Here is a 21,186-nt window from a genome sequence, read left to right as displayed (position 1 = left end):
TTTTTTTTTATTTTTAATTTTTCTAAAATAACAGTATCTTCTATTCCACTTAAGTAATTTGTTTTATTTATATTTTGCCAAGACTTTTGGAATTTATTGAAAATAGGAACATCTGGTTCAGATGACGTATTAAATTTTACTTCAAAAACACTTTTCAATATAATTTCATAAATGTGATGTCTGCATGGTAAGTATAAAATATCACGCCCTAACATTTGCATAGAATTTATTTTAAAATTCCTGGCCCAATCCATCATGCTCGTTAGATGGCCAAGGCCATTAATTGTTTGAAAATTTTTTTGTTTCGGGGCCAATTTGAATTGTCAATCAAAGAGTTAAATATTCGTTCATTATGTATTTTTATTACAAGTTTATATATTAAACAATGATTAAGTGCACCAATGCTGCATTAGCGCCAAATTTAGATTTATAATTTATTAAAAATATAATTGATTATGAACCAATAGATAAAGATATTTCTAAAGTAGTTTTAAAAAAAAATTTTGGGTCACTTATGGTACTTAGTATCCGAATCGGCAGCATTAGCATTTTTTGATGATGATTTATGTGAAGATACTAAAATTAAAATGGTAAACTCATTAAATAATCGGGAAGAAGATCCATGTACAAACAAACGTATAGTAGTAGGAGTAAATGAAATTAATGATTTTAAAAATAAAAGTATAGATGATTTTATTTCAACTGAGTCAAAAAAAATGTTTGAAAGATATGACATTGAAACAGATTTTTTAAATATCAATCCTTTGTTTTGGAAAGACAACAGTCAATATATCAGAAGAAAAATAATAGTAAATATTTTAAAAGTTATAAATGATTTGGCAGAGAGGGGCGTCAAACTCATAGAAGAGTATAATAATATTTTAACAAAAGACGAAGCACAAAAACAATATCTATTACAGATTGTTATAGAATACCGGCGTTGTTTTCCTAATTGCAATAGAAGCACATTATGCCAAGAATTTTAAAAAAGATAAATTATTTAAAATATGTAGTAAATTTTTTTAGTACGTTTTTTTTTTTTAAATAGTTTCTGGTTGTATATAAATTTGTAAGTTAACATTATTTTAGCTTCAATGTGAAACTGAGACGGTATTAATTTTACTCTGATGTGTTTTTTTTAATTAAAATTAAAAAAATTGTAGGATTTGAACAATCATAAATAATATAATAGTAAATAATAGAAAAAATGTATAGAAAATTAAATTTAAAACAACGGTTAAATGAATTTTTTTTATGTTTTTACAATGATTATAAATTAACAATTTCAACGGTAAGAATAGAACATATACGTTTTTATTTTTTTAGGGTTAAATAAGAACTTTTCGAAAATTTTTGTATAAATACTTTTTATAGAAAAATTATATACCTACAAAAAAGTCCAAATAAACATTTTCGCAATAGCTAAATTTTTTGAGATAGGCAAAAAAAACTAAAAAATCACCCTTGGGGGGTTATTTTTAACCCCCTTGGGGCACGTCTTAGAGTTGACCAATCGTCTCCAAATTTTGTACAATTTATTTTATCATGTATTCGAATAATTCTAGGGGGTGGCACTTCGTAATTTTTAAATTTTATAAATAAGGGACACCCTAATGTATATGTATATGTATATTTGAATTTCCATTTAGGGTGAAGATATTTCAAAAGATAATGATAACTTCTGGGATGAATTCTTTCTACTTAAGCCAAAAGTAAATTTTTGAAAATATTTCTTTTAGATTCATAAATTTCATTAATTTTATAAAATATGTACTTGTATTTTTACTTTAGACTTCTTTTATTGAAGCAGAGATTGAAAAACTAACAATTGAAAAACTTTTTACATTGAAAAATAATATGCAAGTTTTGTTTTTAAGGTGTATTGAAACCTTTGAACAACATCATCAATTAAGAGTCATTTTTTCATTAAAGGTATTTCTTTTTTATGAAATAAAATTTAAAAATTGGTTTCAAAATTAAAAGTTTTGGTTTGTGCATCTTGTTATTTTCCTAAGAGACAGATGATATTTAATTAGACAATATCTTGTTTTGTAAAAAAATTGCTTTAGTAGTAAGTACTTTGATAGTATTTTAAGTTTTCTTTTAAAATGGGCATTTCCAACTAAAAAAAATAAATTTCAAAATTATTTTTATTCTTTGCATATTGAGTGGGTTAAGACAAAAAAATTATTCTGTATAATATAATTTTTATATATACATCTTATAATTGATAGAAACACCCTAGGCCATTAGTATATTATTAAAGTAAAGTGCCTCTTTTATATTTTAAGTTAATTTCAATTTAAACTTTTTGTTATTAAATCATATATATATATATATATACATTTTTAATGAAAGAAGGGGTTCTGCAAGCCTCAGGTCAAAATAAATGTAACCAGAATATTATTTTTTGAAATTTATTACTTCATGACTACTTTGTATCATTAAAATGTTTATATTATGAATCAAAAAAATAAATTTTAAAATAATTAAGTTTGAAAATTTAAACAATCTACTCAACCTACAAAACAATCTACAATATAATCCAATTATGTATTTTAAAATATTAAACCATAGTAAAAAATTGTTGTTCTAATAAATTTTCTTTATTACTAAGTCATTTCATTATATATTTTTAGACATTGACTTCTATTATAAGTAGTTTATATAAAAAATGCAGGCTTGATCCAATTTTTGATTTCACGCCTATTATTGTTAATCCAAAAGACACTGATATTATTTTTGAAAATTTATTGAAAAAATGCAACTTAATGTTGTGCGGTAAGTTACATTATTCAAATTTTAATATTTATTGACCATTAATTTAGATATAAATTTATTTATTTTATCTAAAAAAATGAATAATCTATTGTACACCATAAATAAATAAAATTACTTAATTGAAATTTTAGGTAATAATTTATTTTGATTTTAATAATTTGTTATTACTGTCTTTTAATATATAAATATATATATATATATTGTATTTGTGCATTTAATTTTGGTAATAACAATTTAAAAAAAACTGTTCATAAGTTTCTGCATCAAGTCATAAGTATATTTAATTTTGGGTGTGCTTAAAAATTTGTATAAAGGATGCGTTTTTATACAAATTATCTTAGTACCTTTTTTTATCAAAAGAAAATGTATCTTAATAATATAATTATTTTCATGATGGAGTTATGAACGCTATCCTTCCCTATTGAGCACTCCCTTGTACAAAGCAAAAAATTATTCTTTATATAATTTTTTCTTTTTTTAAGAACCTGAGTGTGTTGTTGTCAAAGATCTGTGTCTACAACTATTACTGACAATAGTTACTGGAACTGATAATCTCAGTGATAATCGAATTATTTGTCATTTAATGTCTAATAGTGTGTTTGAATCTTTAATTGAAGTAATAAAAATTACATTTTACTATTATAATAATATACTAAATTATCAATTCTATTTTCACAGATACTTTCTAATAATATTTATCGAACTTATCATGGTTGTGATTCAATTTTATTACTAACACTGTTAATGAGTGTAGAATCAGATAAACAAACTAATCCTTATATAGTAAAATTATCATTACTTGACAAAGAAGATGTTTTAAATGGATATAGTCAGGTGCTGATGAATTTATTAGTTAGAATAATTATTTATAAATTAAAATTTTATATTAGTATTTTTATTAACTAACTAAAAATATTGTATCATTAATTGTAATTTTATTAGAAAATTTTAAACTTCATTTTTAATATTAAATAAAGTATTACTTTTAAAGATTATTCGTTGGTCATTAGAAGAAATTTGCTGCCAGTACCGATCTGAAGAAATTTCTCACCAATCAAACAATACTTGGTTAAATGCATTTACTAATGCTGTTAGTAGTATGCTTTTTGTACCAAATACTAATGTAGAACAAAACATTGAAATTCCCAAAGAAATCAGGTAGGTTATTTCATAACTAATTATTTTGAAAGATGGTATATTTAAGTCTCCAAAAATATCTCAACTACAATAATAATATTTTTATTAAAGAGTGCCATAAATATATTTTTCAAAAGCCTTAACATTTTTTGTCACTTATCATTGGTTGTTAAAACAAATTGAAAAATTATTAAATATTTGTTAAAATCATGACACTGAAAAAAACACCAAAAATAATTAATATTTAATGAAAGTTATTTTTAAGAAATAATATTTTCCTGAAATATTTTTCAGTTTACTTTATTATACGATAAAAGTTGGGTGTAGTTATGGTGCAGTGGATGATTTATTCAGTCGCCACCTTAGTACTGATGTTGAGCTGCATTATTAGCTATTCTTTACTGGATAGGTAACCTTGTATGAATTTTTGCAGCAACACATATCATGTTCCCTAAACTAACTAAAAATTTCTTTTAAAAGAAAGCTATTTAATAACCATTAATATGATTTATACTCAAAATGGTTAAGATTTTAACTTGATCATTTATTTAACAAAAGATGTAAAAAACTGAGTATAATGAAATTTTATAAAATATTGATGACAAAATTTTATTTTACTTTATTGATCACTAATATTTAATTGACAATTTAATTATAAGTCATATTTTAGGTCTATAAGTGGTATTCTCATATCTCTATATAAAGCTGTACATTATAATAGACATTTTATGACCACACTAACTCATTGTCATATTTCTAATGGCTATGAAATGCATCCAAGTATTAAACAACAAACACAAGCTACCGCAGTTGCTAATTTAGATACTATTCCATCCACAGTTAATCAATTTTCAAATCTACTAGTCACCTTTTTTCAATATTGGTATGTAAATAATCTCTACATTGTGGTACTTATAAAAATTATTTATAAAATTATTTTTATTAGCTCGGTTGTAATGCAAGACACCAAGACTGAAGTGAATGCTAATAATTCATTATTATGTTTTGTTATTTTATGTACTATGACTGATGATCAATTTGCTAACTCATTAATGCATGATGTTAACTTACAGTTTAAAGTAGAACTTTACAGGCCCCCTAACAGACGTTATATGTTTATGCCTGATAAATCAGCAAAACCTTTAGCAGCTGCTCTTTTAGGTAAAATAAAAAAATATTTTAAAATATTTAACAAAATTTCAATTGTTGTTTTTTAGATCTTATGATTGAATTTATGCTTGGACACATGATGAAAAAATTACCATTTGATCAATATATGATATGTACTACTATAATTCATCGCATCATCTGCTATCAAAAACAAAATAGTATTCGATTATCCTACAACTGGAAAGATCTATGGAGCTCTTTAATTATGCTATTAAAATTTTTAATCACCTATGAACATCAACTTTCACAAGAAATCAATATTTTTGATTTAGGAATACAGGTATGCACTCAACAGTATCAATGATTAACTAACAATTTGTAAGTAAATATCAATTATAATTTATAAACTTTAAATTAAATTTATTATTTTTCAAGCTTACAAATTTTTCTAAGTAAAAACAGTTAATATATCAATCATAGCATTCAATATAGATTAATATTTACATTTTTAGCACAATGAATAATTAAGTAGTCGAGACAGGTTAAAATTAACATCAATATAATATTATACTAGTATAATAGAAATCTGACCATGATTAAAATCATTAATATAAAAAATGTTTTGATGCAAATCTATAGATTGTACTTTATTTTTAGTAAGACTTTTTGGATTATGTCAAATACAGCATAAACTCACATTTTTTAAAATCAATTAATAATCATGTTTAATATCCTCTCTAAAAGCAATTGCTTTTAGAGTTATAATTGCTTTTGTGTTATAGAGAACTGAAATATTTTTAATTTTAAATAATATTAGTCACAAGTGGTTAATTTTTATTATATATTTTATATAGTTTGGAATTTATTTTTAATAATTTAATATTGTAGTTAATCAAACGAATCATAAAAAAGAAAAGAAAGTTTGATTATTCTGAACCTTATTAGTTAATTATAATTTCAGTATGAAATTTAAAATGTAATTTATCATAAGCTATTGATAGCTAGAATATTTTTTGAAGTTTTAAAAAAAAAAAAGATTAACGCACATTACGGTTGGCTGTAATGTTTGACAGTCACGGATAGATTCAAATATTTCTGTGTGGACTGTCTGTGATGGCTAAACATATTGTCAACATGATAACTGAATGTGACGGCTAACTGTATTACCAACCATGATGCGCGATAGTCGCATTAATTTGATTCTTTTGTTTGATGAAAGTATAAGTTCAATAAACATTTATGTTTCATGATTGTTCACAATTTATTGTAATAATGTAAATAAATATTTTTAATTTATACAACTTTAATTTTAATATTAAAATATTTATTTTTAATAACAATAATTTATTACTAATACATATACATTTATAATTGGTTAATTTAAATCAGTTGAAGTGAATTTAAAAAAAACGGTAGCACAGTGGGGTCGTGACACAATGTGGACATGGCATAGTTGGGACAAGTATAGATGATATCTGACAATGATTAAAATCACTATCATAAGAACGCTTCGATGAAAATCTGTAGATATTGTTTAATTTTAGTAGTTTTTGATCACATATCAATCTAAAAAATTAAAGAATTTTTTCCAATATTTGGGTATTATAAGTTCAAGAAGATTAAAATTATGTTTTTTTAACGTTTTGGTCATTAAAATTAGTCAACTGAAAGCTGAGAAAAATTAACGACAAAAATAAACCATATAGTAATTTATTTTAATATCAATAAGAAAGTCCTTCTTACAAGGGTAGACAAAAATGGAGGATCCTCTATATTCATTGAATATTTTGATTGATTGTTATTTATTATTATTCATTTTTAATTTTTTTTTTCACCTCAAAAAAAAATTAAGGAAAAAATTTAAAAAAGTAGGTTAAAAATGATTACTTTTAACATATTAAAAATCAAAATCAATAATAATTTGAAAACAATTATAATTATATGATATATAATTAAAAAATTATATATTGTATTTTTGAATCTAAGAATTACTAATCTGGATAAAATTAAGGAAATGGAAGTTGATGTTGCTTTTGTAATTATTCACCAATTCGTTAGAATTAAACACTATCTACAGATTTGCATTAAAGCATTTCTTGTGATAGTTATTTTAAACACTGTCAGATTCAATCTATACTGGACCCTACTATGCCACATCCCCACTGTGCTGGGCTTTTTAATTTTAAGTTAATATAGATTTTAAAATTTGAAAGGTTCAATTATAAAAGAAAAATTTTATCGCTACCAAGTTCATTGTTATTATTATGAGATGATTAATTTTTAAATTAAATTTTAGGTTGTCAATATATTCAATTTATTTATCACATATGGTGATATGTTACTACCTTCTCCAAACAGCTATGATGAACTTTATTATGAAATCATTAGAATGCACACAGTATTTGATAATATTTATGTACTATGTAAGTAACCAAAATAGCTCATTAGTGACAGCATAGTTGAAAAATATTCATATTAAAAAAATATGATTAGTTTTCAATTATAAATCTAAATTTTTTTTACTTATCTTATTTTTGTCATAATCAAGTTGAATTTTCAATGTGACATTATTTTTTCATCAATGCCTTACACCCTTTTTTTCATTTAAAAAACCACTTTTCTATCTAATCATTTTTATTTAGTAATTAATATTTTATAAAATCAAACTAGTCGAAAAATAAATTAATAATATGCAAAGATACTATTGTTTTTATTTTGTATTAAGACAGCATTGCTGAATACAACTATACTTGATATCTTGATTTTTAAAGCTATACATTTTATTTCATAGTAATTTCTAGAAACATTATTTCACAACATAACTGTTGTTTTTTTTTTTTTTTTTTTTTGTCTGCTACCACTTTTTCTCAGCTCTCACTGGACCGATTTCTTTCAACAATGCGTCATAAGATCACAAACCGTATCTAGTATCTAGATGTATCTAGTGAAGACATTACCCTTTTTTTTTTTTTTAACACGGTCGATATGATGTCGGCGGCCGCCCTGGGACTACCTTGATGTATTGCTTCAGGGTGACCGAAGTCGCTATAAAATTCACAACGTGGTGTGGCCTCCCCCGTTAGCCGGATCCCAGAGTGGGATCCATTGCCACCCAGGTCACATCACGTGGAGGTGGGGGTAGGGCTTTGCTATGGGTCGGCATAAAATTCACTAACACAAAAACACACAAATAGTGAGGAGGTCAGGAAATATCTTAAGTAGGCTTCTCCGGCCCTCCCACCTTTTGGAGAAATTCCTTGCCCGGTGGCCCTCTGTTTTGCACGTGAAACACGCGCCGGTCCGGTCAGGACCGCTACAGGCCGTTTGCACGTGACCCTTTTCGAGGCACCTGTAGCAGCGCGGTCCCTTTTCCTTTGGGACTCGGATCCGGCACATAACTCATCCCACCCTGAGCCGTGTCAGCCTAACCAACGGTTGCAAAGCCCTAATGGGCACCTCGCACCACGCGAAGCGGCCCTTGCCGCTCCCGTGCAGTCGGACTGACACTGAACCGGTGGGCGCTGTCACTCTCTCTTCCACTATCCACTCCACAACATCGAGCAGCATTGCGCCGTCTTTTCCGCACCCGCTTAACCACCTTGGCAGTGGGTGACGGGACGACGGGTGGCGCGCTCTCGCCAAGTGCAGTAAATGTATCGGCTCCGGTGATCGGACACTTACTGTAGCCTCCGTCTGCGTTGCCGTTTCCATGGTCGGCACCTACTCCTCCAGAGTGCGGGTCTGTTCGAGATCGTTCAAGGAGCGAACGCTCCTTATCAGATCTCTCACAGTCAATCTAACGTGGTCGTGCGGCGGCACTATGAGAACCATGATGTTCTCAAGCCGTTGCGCCTGCAAGCACGCCAGAGCGAGACCGACCGTGATTTACGGTCCAGTTTAGACCGCGGTGTACCGTCCTCGTTGAAGAGGTCGGCAGCCGCAATCTTCCCGCACTTCCTCCTTTTGAGCTCGGGAGCCCTTCCAGGTGTATTCAGTAGGGGGATGGGTGCATCCGGAGGGGTGTCCTCCAGGATGACCGGCCCGGCTCCGTCCGCAGTTGGGGACGCCTCCTTCCTCTTCCACCGCACAACATCATGTTCATCAATGTCTGGATCGCTCGCCAGTTCGGGCAGACTAGATCCCTCCCCAGGCGAGTTTCCCAAAGTACTTCCCTTCTGGGCTAACCAGCTGGCATAATCGTATGCCTCGACTGCGTCCCTCAGACCCATGCCTGCGGCCACAAAAGTAGGATTACTCTTGTGCTGAGACAGTCTTCTAGGCGCTCCGCAATCTTTGACCACCTATCAAATTCAGAGCGGGACATAGGGATATCGTTGCCAAAACGACCTCTAATGCCCGACCACTCCTTTACCACATCACGATTGAAGTCGCGACTTTCGGCAGTAACCTAAGGACACCGGAGGATGCCTGCTCCCCACATACTCTAGCAGTAACTTGGGCGCGAACCCCCCCTGGACCCTGCCTCAACAGTGCAACGGTTTTTATGCAGTCGCTGGATGACGACCGGGTCAAGCCTGCAGCGGCACTCTCTCCAGCCGGCCCTGAAATCTCCGAAACTCCTAGAGCGGTAACTGTTTTTTTAACATGGTTTGCTTCCATATTTGGTTTTTACGGGTGGCCTTCCCTGCGTTTTACCTGCCGCCAGGAGATATGATTTCGGTGTTACCTTCATCTTTAACTGAACTTTTGAAATTGTTTCGGAAAATTGATACTTTTATATATATCTTAAATTAAAGCTAATATAATATACTTTATTATGAAAAAAAAAATTTCGGACTTTATTTTGTCTTCACGGTGAAAACAGACATCAAAGTTAATAAAAAAAATATGATTTTTGTAAAAAAAAAATTTTTTTATTTTTTACTTTATAATGCCATAACTTTTTGAAAAGTGTATGGATCAACACAATTTTTTTATTAGAAATCATATTTATATACCTTTTTCATTCGACATGCTTTATCTTAATAAATATCGGGATATAAATAAAGAAATAGTAGATCATGTAGCTTTTGGAATAATACACCAATTTTTTAAAATTAAACACTATTTAATGATTTGCATCGAAGCGTTTTTTTTAATAGTGATTTTAATCACTGTCAGATATCATTATACTTGATCCAACTATGCAACATCACCACTGTGCCACGACCCCCCTGTGCTGTATTTTTTATCAATATGTTTCATATTGATTCTTCTTTTAAGACAATTATTTTCATTAATATAAGACTTAATAGAAATATTTTCATTGTTTTTTATCAATTTTTTTTAAATTTAAGTCCAATATAAAAAATGTTTACAATCAGTAAACCAACTTTAGTTTTAACAAAATTAACTTTTATAAAATGTAAGGTGATATAAATGGGAAAACTAAAAATTAATAATTCTATGATAACTTAAATCTTATTTAACTTAATATTAACTTCATTAGGCATAGAATAAAGGTAAAACATTTTGAAATTTATATTGTTAATTTTTTTTTTACTATGAAGGTACAGGGTGATTCTTAAATGCTAGTTACTCCATTTCTCTTAAAATAATAAGTTTTTATAATTTTTTGGGGAGTTTTTGTTAGTAACATATGTATTGACATGTATCTGTTATAAATTAATTTTTAGGTTCTTCCATTATATTTACAGTAGCGCTCAAAGCAAAGTAATTACAAAATAAAATAGATGTTAGTGCTAACAAATACACCTGTCAAAATACTTTTGAGCACCGTATTTTGAAAAAAACAGACTTTTTTACTTATGCTTACGTTGTCAGCTTCTTTTCCAAAGGATAACAGCTGCAGACTGCTGCACTCTTCACTAAAAAAGGTCGGCTACTTATTGTCTTGCAGATCCATGGTTTTTAGTGGTTTAAACTGATTGTCAAAATACTTTTGAACGCTACTGTAATAGAGGACATCTCTATAAAATATAATGGATGAATAATTATTTTGTATATGTTTGAAAGATAAGTTACTTTTTTTAATCTAGTTATAAGCTTATAGCTATATTAAATTTTATTATATACTACCTTACATCTAATAATATGACTATTATTTTTATTTTGTAAATAAAACTTAAAAGCCAATTTCAATTGCTCTTATGTCTGTTACATATAAGCATCAAGAAATTCATTAACAGTAAGTGAATACAAAACATCTGCTTCAAAATTATCTAATTCTTTAATAAATATAAGGTAATTTTGCATAATTTATGTTTAATACAATGACATAATAGTAAAATTTTATTATTATTTAGAGCAATAATTAATCATTACATCCCAAAAATTGATAATTGGCTGGAAAAAAATTCAGTAACAACACCAGTTGGCGAGGATGTAAGTATAAACAAAATTCAACCATATACTGACTATACAGGGTGATCAAAATCTGGTTAGACACTCATTTTCTCAGAAAATATTGAGAATTTTAAATTTTATTATAGAGAAAAAATATCAAGTTCAAAAAACTCTACAATAATATGTAGTCAAACCATTACTTTCTTCGTCCCTTCAAGGATAAAAACCCTTATTTATAATTTTCTTAAATGGGAACCCTTATTTTTAACTTTATAACATGATAGAAAAAAATTACAAACAATTTTGTTCTTATAATTTTTTTATCCGATTAACCGTTCGTCCGTTACAGCTTGTTAAAGTTAAGTGATTTTAGGCCAAATTTCTATTGTCATTTTACTGAATTAAATACAGAAGTCATTATTTTTATTTGCTGTTGTATAAACCAAATTTTATTTATCAAGTTATGACAGGTAATTAGCAATAAAAATTTACTACGCACTAAATGAGTGATAACAATAATATATTCAAACCGGGTTTTCGGTGTATTATTAATAGCTAAGTCTATGGTTTTGTAAGACTAAAGGATTTAACAAAATTACCGTTTGCACTGCCACCGATATTACGAAACGTAATAAATGACAAAATTTTTTCTGGAAGTCAAAATCTTTAAACAATTATAAAACATAAACGGTTGTTCAGATAAAAAAAATTATAATAACAAAATTGTTTGTGATTTTTTATTCTATCATATTATCAAATCAAAAATAGTGGTTCCCATTTAAAAAAAATTATAAATAAACATTTTTATCCCAGAAGGGATAAAAAAAAATTCATTTAACTTCATATTATTGTAGAGTTTTGTAAACTTAATAATTTTTCTTTTTACATAAATTTTAAATTCTCAATAGTTTCAGAGAAAAAAAGTGTCTTACCAGATTTCGATCACCCTGTATAGCATGGAGACTAATATTACTCTAGAAAATTTTTTATATGGCTCTTACTTAAACTAAATTGTTCATTCTTTAATTAAAACTTCTTGATCTAAATAATACTTATATTGCCATTTTATTTTTTTATACATAAAGTTTTGCGTAGACAATGCATAAGAAATTTTTAGCATTTTATTTAGTTTTTGGTTGTATTAAGAACTGCTAGTATAATTAATATATTTAATTTTAAAGAGTTATCTAATAATGTATTTTTAATAATCAATTCTTATAACGCATTGATAAATCATTTAAATATTAATTGATGTATTGGTAATCTTAAAAACATTGAGTAATATTAACATAAATAAGCAGATATTAACATTTAATTTACTTCCAACGAAATGTTTAAAACATATATTTACCATATTAGAATCGCAGATCCATTTTAGAATTCAGAACCAAATTATATTATTTATAGGTAGAGACATATTTAGAAGGAGGGAGTACCATCGCACCAGACAACAGCATTTTTTCATTTAATCAAAAAATTTAAATATTATAAGATTTTGGATAATGATAACATTGCGATTTTTATTTTTCATAATAATATTATCAAAAAGTGAATTCATAAAATTATATATAATAATAATGGGGGTATGGTAAAAAATGTTTAGATAGGTATGTATGGGCGGAAATAAAACATTAAAACTCTAAATGCATCTCTACTCATGAATAATAATTAAAAATTGGGCTAGGTAGATGGCCTACATAACCCAGTTGGTAATGCAACGGTGGTATGATTTCAGTATCTAGATTTTAATTAATATTTTTTTTTTAACAAAATTAATGATTATATATTATTTATTTATGCTTCAAGATTTTAGAAGTAGTAAGAAGTAACTATGATACATTAACACTGAAATTGCTAGACTGTTTAGGGAGTATAAATTCAAATAATAAATCTATTCATACCCAATCCAGCTCAACACTAATTAAGTTAATGGTATGTATAATATAAATCATATTTAAGTCTAATTATGTTTTTATTCAATTCATTTTTAGGTTGGTAAGGTTATTAAAGATATCCGTCAATCACTTAAACATGCAAACACAGATTTACAGCAAATTTTGCAAAATTTTTCATTATATACAAACAATTAGCTAGCCTCTATATGTCCCAATTAATTATAGTTCTTCATTAAATTTGATCAAATTAACACTTCAAAATTTTTTTTGCTATTTTCGTAGTACAAATATATTTATTTTATAAGTGTTATTAATATAAGATAATAAAAATTGTATAAATTATCATGCATGGTGAATGCATTTATTTATGACAACTTAATTTTATTATTAATATTATATGAAGCTTTTTTTACATCAAGTATAGCACCAAAACTAAAATAAATATTGATCATTTGGTATGCTATAATTTGCTTGATTAAATATTCTTTAGCTGATATTTAACATGAGAATCAAAAATAAAATGGCTATTTTAGTATTATAAAATAAATGTTCATTAGACTGTTAAAGCTTAATAAATTATAAAAATTATATATTTACTGTTTTTTTCAAATTTATTTTTTATAAATAAAGTTGATTTTAATATTTCTGTATGAGTAATTGAGAAAATAATAGTTATATTTACATTTATCTTAAGAAAATGCTTTAGTTTAACATTATTTGAAAAAAAATTGTATTATTATTTATTTTTAGTAGAATATTAAATGCTCAGAATAAATAAAACAACAAATTTTAGATTAATTTATAGTTTAATATTATTTATTTAAAAAATAATATATTTTATATTGTAAAAAATTTTTTTTTAATTATTTGTTAATTAATAATTATGTAAAAAATCTATTTCTGTTATACATCTTTATACTTTTATTGCCATATTAGCTTTATTTCATTGTACAAATTGTAAATTAAAGTGTCAATAAAAACAATTTTAAAAATTATTAAAATATTTTACATATAATCAAATAATTATGTTATTCCTATAAAATAAAAAATATAATAAAAATATACACTATTTTATAAGTATGTGCATCAGTGCGGTAATTAGAAACTTTAATTTTTTTTTAAGATTTATTGAATTTTTAAAGAAAAAATGTGGACATTTTTTTATAAAATATTATATCAAAAAGATATATAACTTTCTTTTTATCAAAGAAAAAATTATTGAATAAGTCGTTTAGGAAATAAGAAATTTTAAAATAGTAATTTTAGTATGTTAAAGAAATACTTTAGGCTCCTATTTTCTTAAAATATAATGACATCATAAATATACATAAATTATTATTTTTGTAGACTTAATTTTTGACTTTTTTCATTATTTTATCAATTAATGTTAACTTGGTAGTAAAATATAAAAATAACTTTCATATTATCTTTGAAAATATTAATATTTCTAATGACAAACGATATTAGAAAATAAATATTTTTGATTGACTGTTGACAATATTTTTAATTTTTGTTTCTCGATATTTATATTTGCTATATGAAATTGTGGGTGAACTTTTCCTCTCCAAATCACTCATTATATAGTCTTAGAGTATCAAACAAAAAATATTTGTAAACCAAATACTGGGAAAAATTCAAATTCTAAAAAAAAGTGGTAGCTAGCCAGATAAATCCTAAAGATAATTATTATTGGTGTAATTCAAATACTGTGAATTCATTTATTCAAGAATATTATATGCCTAAAATATTTAAAATTTCATCATCTATTAAAGGCAATTCCTTGTCGATGGAGCCAATCTTCTCTGTTTGACACCAAATTCTTCAGTGAAACCAAAAAAATGCACAGTTTATAAATTCCAGAATATTTTCAAAATATTGTTTCCTTGAGCATCGTCTTGATTCTTCCCAGTTATTTTTCCTTCGTCAATTTTGATTATAAAGTCATTGTGCCAGATGATGTGTCCGATTAACTTTATTTTTCTTGATTCAACCACCTTCATCAGCTGTCTTTCTTCTCGTACTTCTAGAACTTGTTCATTTCTTTTCTTGTTTATCCATTTTGTCTAAGTCATTTTCTCCATATCCATAGCTCTAATGCTTCTAGTTTGCTTCTGTCATTCTTGTCAATTGTCCATGTTTCACTGCCATATGAAAGCACACTCCTCACGTGCCAATGCTCAGATGTTTATTAGTAAGAATCGTTTAAAATATAGAACTTTTAGATGATTATGGGGGCTTTTTATTTAATAGGATGATAATACTTAGTACTACTTATAAGTAGAAAAATAAATGTAAATATGTAATATCATTATTTTGATTTATTAATAAATAATATTATTATAAATACATAAAGAATATAATATAACTGATTACATTAACTAATTTTTGTATGAAAAACTTATATAAAATTAATCATCATCAACAACTGGATTAATCATTTTACCAATACCAACTATTTCACTTTCAATAACATCACCAACCTAAAACATTACAGTAAAATAAGTTAATATTACAAATACTATGATAATATTTACAATTTTTTTAAATAGAAATGTTTTCATTGCCCTTACCAATGATAATATAGGTAAATTTTAAACAGAAAGATATTAAGCTTTTTCCTTAAAAAACACAACTAAAATAACATTAACTTGTATAATTTATCAATAAAAATAACATAATAGCCAAAAATATAATTTGAAAGTAGCAAAAAATTTCTTATTTTTTAAATACTTCCTGAACCCCCATAAACGATTGTGAAATCGAAATTAGTAGTAAAAAAAAAACCCAGCACAGTGGGGTGGCGGCACAATGGGGTCGTGGCATAGTTGGATCCAGTATAGATGATATCTGACAGTGATTAAAATGACTATCATAAAAAACGCTTTGATGCAAATCTGTAGATAGTGTTTAATTTAAAAAAAAAAATTTGTCAAAAAAGTCAAAAAATGAGAGCTGAGAAAATAAATGATAGTTACAAAAAAAAAAAACCACATAGTAAAATAATATTAATATGAATTTCTTCTCACGAGAGGAGACTACAGTAATGGAATCCTTGATATTTATTGAAGTTATTGAATCTATATGATATAAAAGGTGGCGCGGTGGTCACACTAGATGTTGACAAAACTCTGGTGTTAAGACGCGCCTACCGCAGTAGGTGAACGGATGGGTGACCATACATGCGCTTCTACGGTGGCGAAAAAGCACCATGTTCCCAGTGCAGAAGGCAACGGGAAACCACTGCATTTAAATTTCCCCAGGATATATCAATCCAATTGGTATTAACCAACCTAACGGTTGAAAACAAAAAAAAAAAAATGAGATAAAAATCAAATGAGTTAAACATTTTTTTTTAACTCAAAGAAAATTAAAAAAAAATTCAATGCCACAGTCATGAAAAATCCAAGTGTTACCGTCTCAAAAACCATACGTCTCATTCGTCACTTAATAAAAATGGAAATTTAGCTAGTTCAAATATTAAAGTTATTTTTCTCGACTTCAAAGAGACAAAAAATTTAAATATGTTTACCTATTAATACTATGTCATTTAGATTGATATAATATTTATGAAAATCAGTGTAATCCCCTTATAATAAAATAAAATACAAAACCAAGAATTTTAACACAATAATAGCATATTTTTAAATACGGTAGCTATTTTCACCATGTATTCTCCTAATAAGATATTTTAAAATAAAATAAAATACAAAACCTAGAATTTTAATAGAAAAATAGCATATTTTTGAATACGGTAGCCATTTGCGCATAAAAGATAGGTCGTCGGGACAAATTTTTTTCATTTTATAGTACATAAAATAAGCTTTAATTTGATATATGTTTAAAGGACGCAGTATTTCCGGAACATTTTCAAAAATTAGGTTGAAAAAGTTAGTTTTTGTAAAAAAGTTGCAATTTTAAATCCCCCCTGTGAGCAGAATAAGTGTTAGATTTTCAAAAAAATGATATCAAATGAAAGGGAAATATCTAAGATTTTAGTATAAAAGAAAATTATGTTGATTTGTTTATTTTTGAAAAAGTTGTGGAAGTTTTAAGAAAAAAAAGTGAAAAAAATGACAAAATTTACCGATTTTTAAATTTGTAATTTTTTTGGATATTTCCCCCATTTGCGGGGAACGAGGGAAAATTTTTCAATTTTTAAGGGTAATGTCTTCAACTAGATACGATTTATGATCTTTTGACGTATTGTTGAAAGAAATCGGTCCAGTGAGAGCTGAGAAAAAGTGGCAACAGAGATAAAAAAAAAAAAAACACATCATGGTAAAATTAATACCTTCTCAACTTCGCATTGAAGCTAAAAAAAAACTAATTAAATATCATAGAGCAACAGTTCTAATATAACAGTTAAGAACCATGGAGTAATCTATGGTTTTCAACTTAAAGTTAAATTACAATAAAATATAAGTATACCTTTAAAAATTCTTTCGGTTCCCTGAATACACCAACTCCACTTGGTGTGCCAGTTAAAATCACATCACCAGGTAGAAGAGTAATCAGACTGAAAAATATTTTTTAAATATGTAAAATGCTAAACATACATTTAATTTGTAAAAATTTGAATAATAACTAAAGTACATTTAGTATTTAATGTATAGTTAATTTAGTATCTATATATAAATACACTTAATACATGAATATTTAAACATAATAATAATTATTTGTTGTTAATAACCAATTATAAGCTAATTATAATAGAGACCAAAGATGGAACAATATTTTAATAAACTTTATTGAACTCAAAATTAAAAAAAATTAAAATCTAAATTTTTGAGAAGACACATGTAAATGACCAAAAAAAAGGTCATAAACTAAAAACCATATTTGGTAATGTATTGTAGGGAGACTTATCCTTCCCTAAGACATCCCAATTTCTCCAAATAATTATATTTAAAAATAGATAATATTTTCAAAACTATTAGTATTGATGGATAATAATAATCTAGTTTTCCACTCCTGTTATAAAATTATGTATGAATAAAAGGAATAAATGCATTTTTATCACCCCATCGAGATTTTTCAAATTTTTTTTTTATAATGGGTGTTTTTCATTGCTTTTTTCAAAAGTGTTTGAAAATATAATAAAAAGTGCAAATATTTATATCTTTAATTAAGACAAACCTGATATTTATGGCGTTGCATAGATGTGTGTTACCAACTTGATTATAATTTTAAATGTGTGGGGCAAAGGGAAATTACCAATTTAAGTAACCATACTATTTTTTAATTTTGGAAACGAATAAATTTAATAAAAAACAGTGACTACATCACTAAAGATTACTCATACAAGTGAATTAAAGAAAATTAAAAAATAATAGCCAAACATAACAAATCAAGAAGAACAGAAGAACATTTTGAAAGTTATAAGTTATGCTTCGTCGACAAATTTTTTTTTATATATTCTTAATCAGAATGGAAAACTAAATTGATTAAAAACAAATATTTCAAAAAATCTCAATGGGGTGGTAAAATACATTTATGCCAAGTAAGATAAATATGATAGATATTTTTCAACTACAACTTATGGAATTTAGGAGTACACATATTTGCAAAATATTATAATTTAATTTAACTAACTTTGATAAAAATGAAACTAGTGCATCGACTCTATGAATTAAATCACCCGTTGATCCATTTTGCTTCAATACGCCATTAATAGAACAATTAATTGATAATGTGTGTGGATCATTAATTTCACTTTTATGCACTAAAGCTGATCCCAATGGACAAAAGGTATCCATACTTTTAGCTATTAATGACTTTTTATTAATAATTATTACAACATTATTATGACATTTTCTAAATTAGTAATGATTATACCAATTAACCACTGTCCATTATTCCTTGTTTTTTGCCAATCTCTTGCAGATATATCTTGAGCTACTGTATAACCGAAAACATATTCGTAGGCTTTACTAACATCAATTTTTCTACACTTTTTTCCAATAACTACTGCCATTTCAACTTCCCAATCAAGAGCCTAAAGAATTTTAAAACTACAAATCATTTTTAACAAACAAAAATATAAATATTTTTACTTTGCTTATTGATGAGTGTTTTACTGAATCATAAGGACCAATTATTGTACTTGGGAATTTAGAAAAAAAAAATGGTTCTTTAGGATATGGTTTATTTTGTTCATCACAGTGTCCTTTATAATTTAATCCAACACAGACAACCTGTAACATTTATATAAATATTTACTATAACACTTCCTACATTCCTTAAAAAAATAGATAATTACTTTATCAGGTCCAGTTATACAAGGTAAAAGTTCTATTTGGCTTAATTCTAATACCACCTTCTTTTCATTTAATATTCTTGAAACAATAATTCAAATCAAGATATAATTAAATTATATTTAATCATTATAAGCTAATATTGCAAATAGTAACCTATTTGAATTGAATATTTAACTAATGTACATTATTTAGTAGAAATGTCATGTTATCAATAGTATCATTTTGTTATTTATTTTTTAGGACAAAAAATGTGGGTTTTTTTGAAACAAAATAGTAATTAAAGAAAAAATGTTTATTTTTAAGAGCCTAAAAAAACTTCTCCATTACAACTGCTATTATTATAGTATTTAAAGTTGAATTGGAGACTATCGTTTTTTTATTAAAAAAAAAATTTATATTATATAAATTTTGTAGATCTATATTTTTCCTAAAAAAACAGAGCTGCCCTAACTCCTGCATCTTTTTTAATGAGAATCTAACTCAGTAGCATATTTGTAAATTCATAAAGGATTGGTACAACTTTTTTCAATTGACTAGCTACATTAAAAACAGTAGCTGATTACGAACCAAAAAACACTCTAGAAATATTAGTATACCTTAGAAATAGACTAACGTAAGTCCAAAAATTATGATTGTTAGGTTATTACATTTTTGTTTGCAAAAATTTTACATTGATCTATATTAGAAATTATTACTATGACCCCTTACGTATTTTAAAGGAGTTTAAGTCCTAACCTAAGTTTGCACCACACAAACGTAATTAATCAACATAATTCACATAAAAAATAAACTAATAATAGTTAACCATTAAAACTGTAGTTTTTTTTTATAGACCAACAATATTAGCATGCAATTTTTTATTTCAATTTCTGAAGAAATTAAAGTAAGTTACATTTTTCTGCTTTTATGTTTTCTAGAACATTGACAAAATTTTCCAGAATGTAAACATGACTTACATTAGTGTATTTCTGAGGTACAGAATTAAATATCAACATAATATGGCTAATGCTTCAGTCCTTCTCAAAATACGTCACTGATATAGTTTAAAATAAAATATTTTTGGTTTTTACTTTTGAACATTTTTTAAAGAATAATCACTCTTTAAAAAGGAGACCATATCAAAAGGAATTGAAGAATCTGCTTCATTTAAATTCACTACAGGCCCATCAATGTCTAATTGAATACCTAATCCGCGTTTACATCCATCTTTAAATTGAACAAATCTCATAGCTAGATTTTTATAACTACTTAAATTTCTGTAACTTGCACTATGATTAACACTTTTAAGAGTCTTTGGAACTGAAAAGAAAATTTTATTGAAATTCATTATCTTCAATACTTATAAAAACAGATTCTTCAGTCGGTAATATATTCATTGAGAAATATATAACACCACAGGTAAGAAAATACTATGCAGTGCACTATGTTGAGTACTATAATCACAAGTAAGATAAGTTTTATCTTATCTGTGTATGTTTAAAGAATGCTATTAATTATTTAAAATGATGTATTTCGGAAAAATATGATAAAATACATTTTTTATTGTACTTAATTTGCTTCATAAAACCAGTACTGTAGTTTACTCTAACTGTATAGTTTATTTTTAATTTGTTCTAAAATATTTTATTTAAATCACGCTTAATTATATGTTTGAGCAAGATTCATCTAGTTAATAAATAATAAATTATATTTGAAGTTTC

General features: G+C 26.5%; 2 protein-coding genes across 3 annotated transcripts in view; one reads left to right on the top strand and one right to left on the bottom strand.

Annotated features, from left to right (window-relative positions):
* LOC126898426 (armadillo-like helical domain-containing protein 3) overlaps positions 1-13,769 on the top strand; it is a 17,291-nt gene extending 3,522 nt beyond the window's left edge. The window contains exons 3-16 of one of the 2 annotated variants that reach the window (XM_050672423.1): positions 1,650-1,712; positions 1,792-1,932; positions 2,640-2,781; positions 3,264-3,397; positions 3,460-3,615; positions 3,773-3,939; positions 4,589-4,801; positions 4,865-5,079; positions 5,136-5,368; positions 7,325-7,451; positions 11,157-11,232; positions 11,295-11,373; positions 13,141-13,266; positions 13,326-13,769. In XM_050672423.1, coding sequence (XP_050528380.1) covers positions 1,650-1,712; positions 1,792-1,932; positions 2,640-2,781; positions 3,264-3,397; positions 3,460-3,615; positions 3,773-3,939; positions 4,589-4,801; positions 4,865-5,079; positions 5,136-5,368; positions 7,325-7,451; positions 11,157-11,232; positions 11,295-11,373; positions 13,141-13,266; positions 13,326-13,424 — 1,971 coding nt within the window. In that variant the 3' untranslated portion in view covers positions 13,425-13,769. Of the gene's footprint in view, positions 1-1,649; positions 1,713-1,791; positions 1,933-2,639; positions 2,782-3,263; positions 3,398-3,459; positions 3,616-3,772; positions 3,940-4,588; positions 4,802-4,864; positions 5,080-5,135; positions 5,369-7,324; positions 7,452-10,664; positions 11,111-11,156; positions 11,233-11,294; positions 11,374-13,140; positions 13,267-13,325 lie in introns of those variants that run through there. The other variant, XM_050672424.1, reaches the window with a different exon arrangement.
* Positions 13,770-15,529: 1,760 nt separating this feature from the next.
* Positions 15,530-20,921, bottom strand: LOC126898435 (fumarylacetoacetate hydrolase domain-containing protein 2). Its single transcript, XM_050672443.1, has 7 exons — positions 20,557-20,921; positions 19,489-19,564; positions 19,283-19,423; positions 19,065-19,224; positions 18,822-18,993; positions 17,658-17,745; positions 15,530-15,709 (listed from the first exon to the last, which is right to left on the bottom strand). The coding sequence occupies exons 1-7, from the start codon at positions 20,811-20,813 to the stop codon at positions 15,638-15,640; spliced, it is 966 nt and encodes a 321-aa protein (XP_050528400.1). The 5' UTR covers positions 20,814-20,921; the 3' UTR covers positions 15,530-15,637.
* Between the last annotated feature and the right edge of the window lie 265 nt (positions 20,922-21,186).

Source organism: Daktulosphaira vitifoliae, unplaced genomic scaffold (genome assembly GCF_025091365.1).
Source record: "Daktulosphaira vitifoliae isolate Bord-2020 unplaced genomic scaffold, ASM2509136v1 Scaffold_2, whole genome shotgun sequence".
Taxonomy (NCBI): Eukaryota; Metazoa; Arthropoda; class Insecta; order Hemiptera; family Phylloxeridae; genus Daktulosphaira; species Daktulosphaira vitifoliae.
Note: the sequence above shows the minus strand (reverse complement) of the source record. Positions and strands in the feature narration are given on the sequence as shown.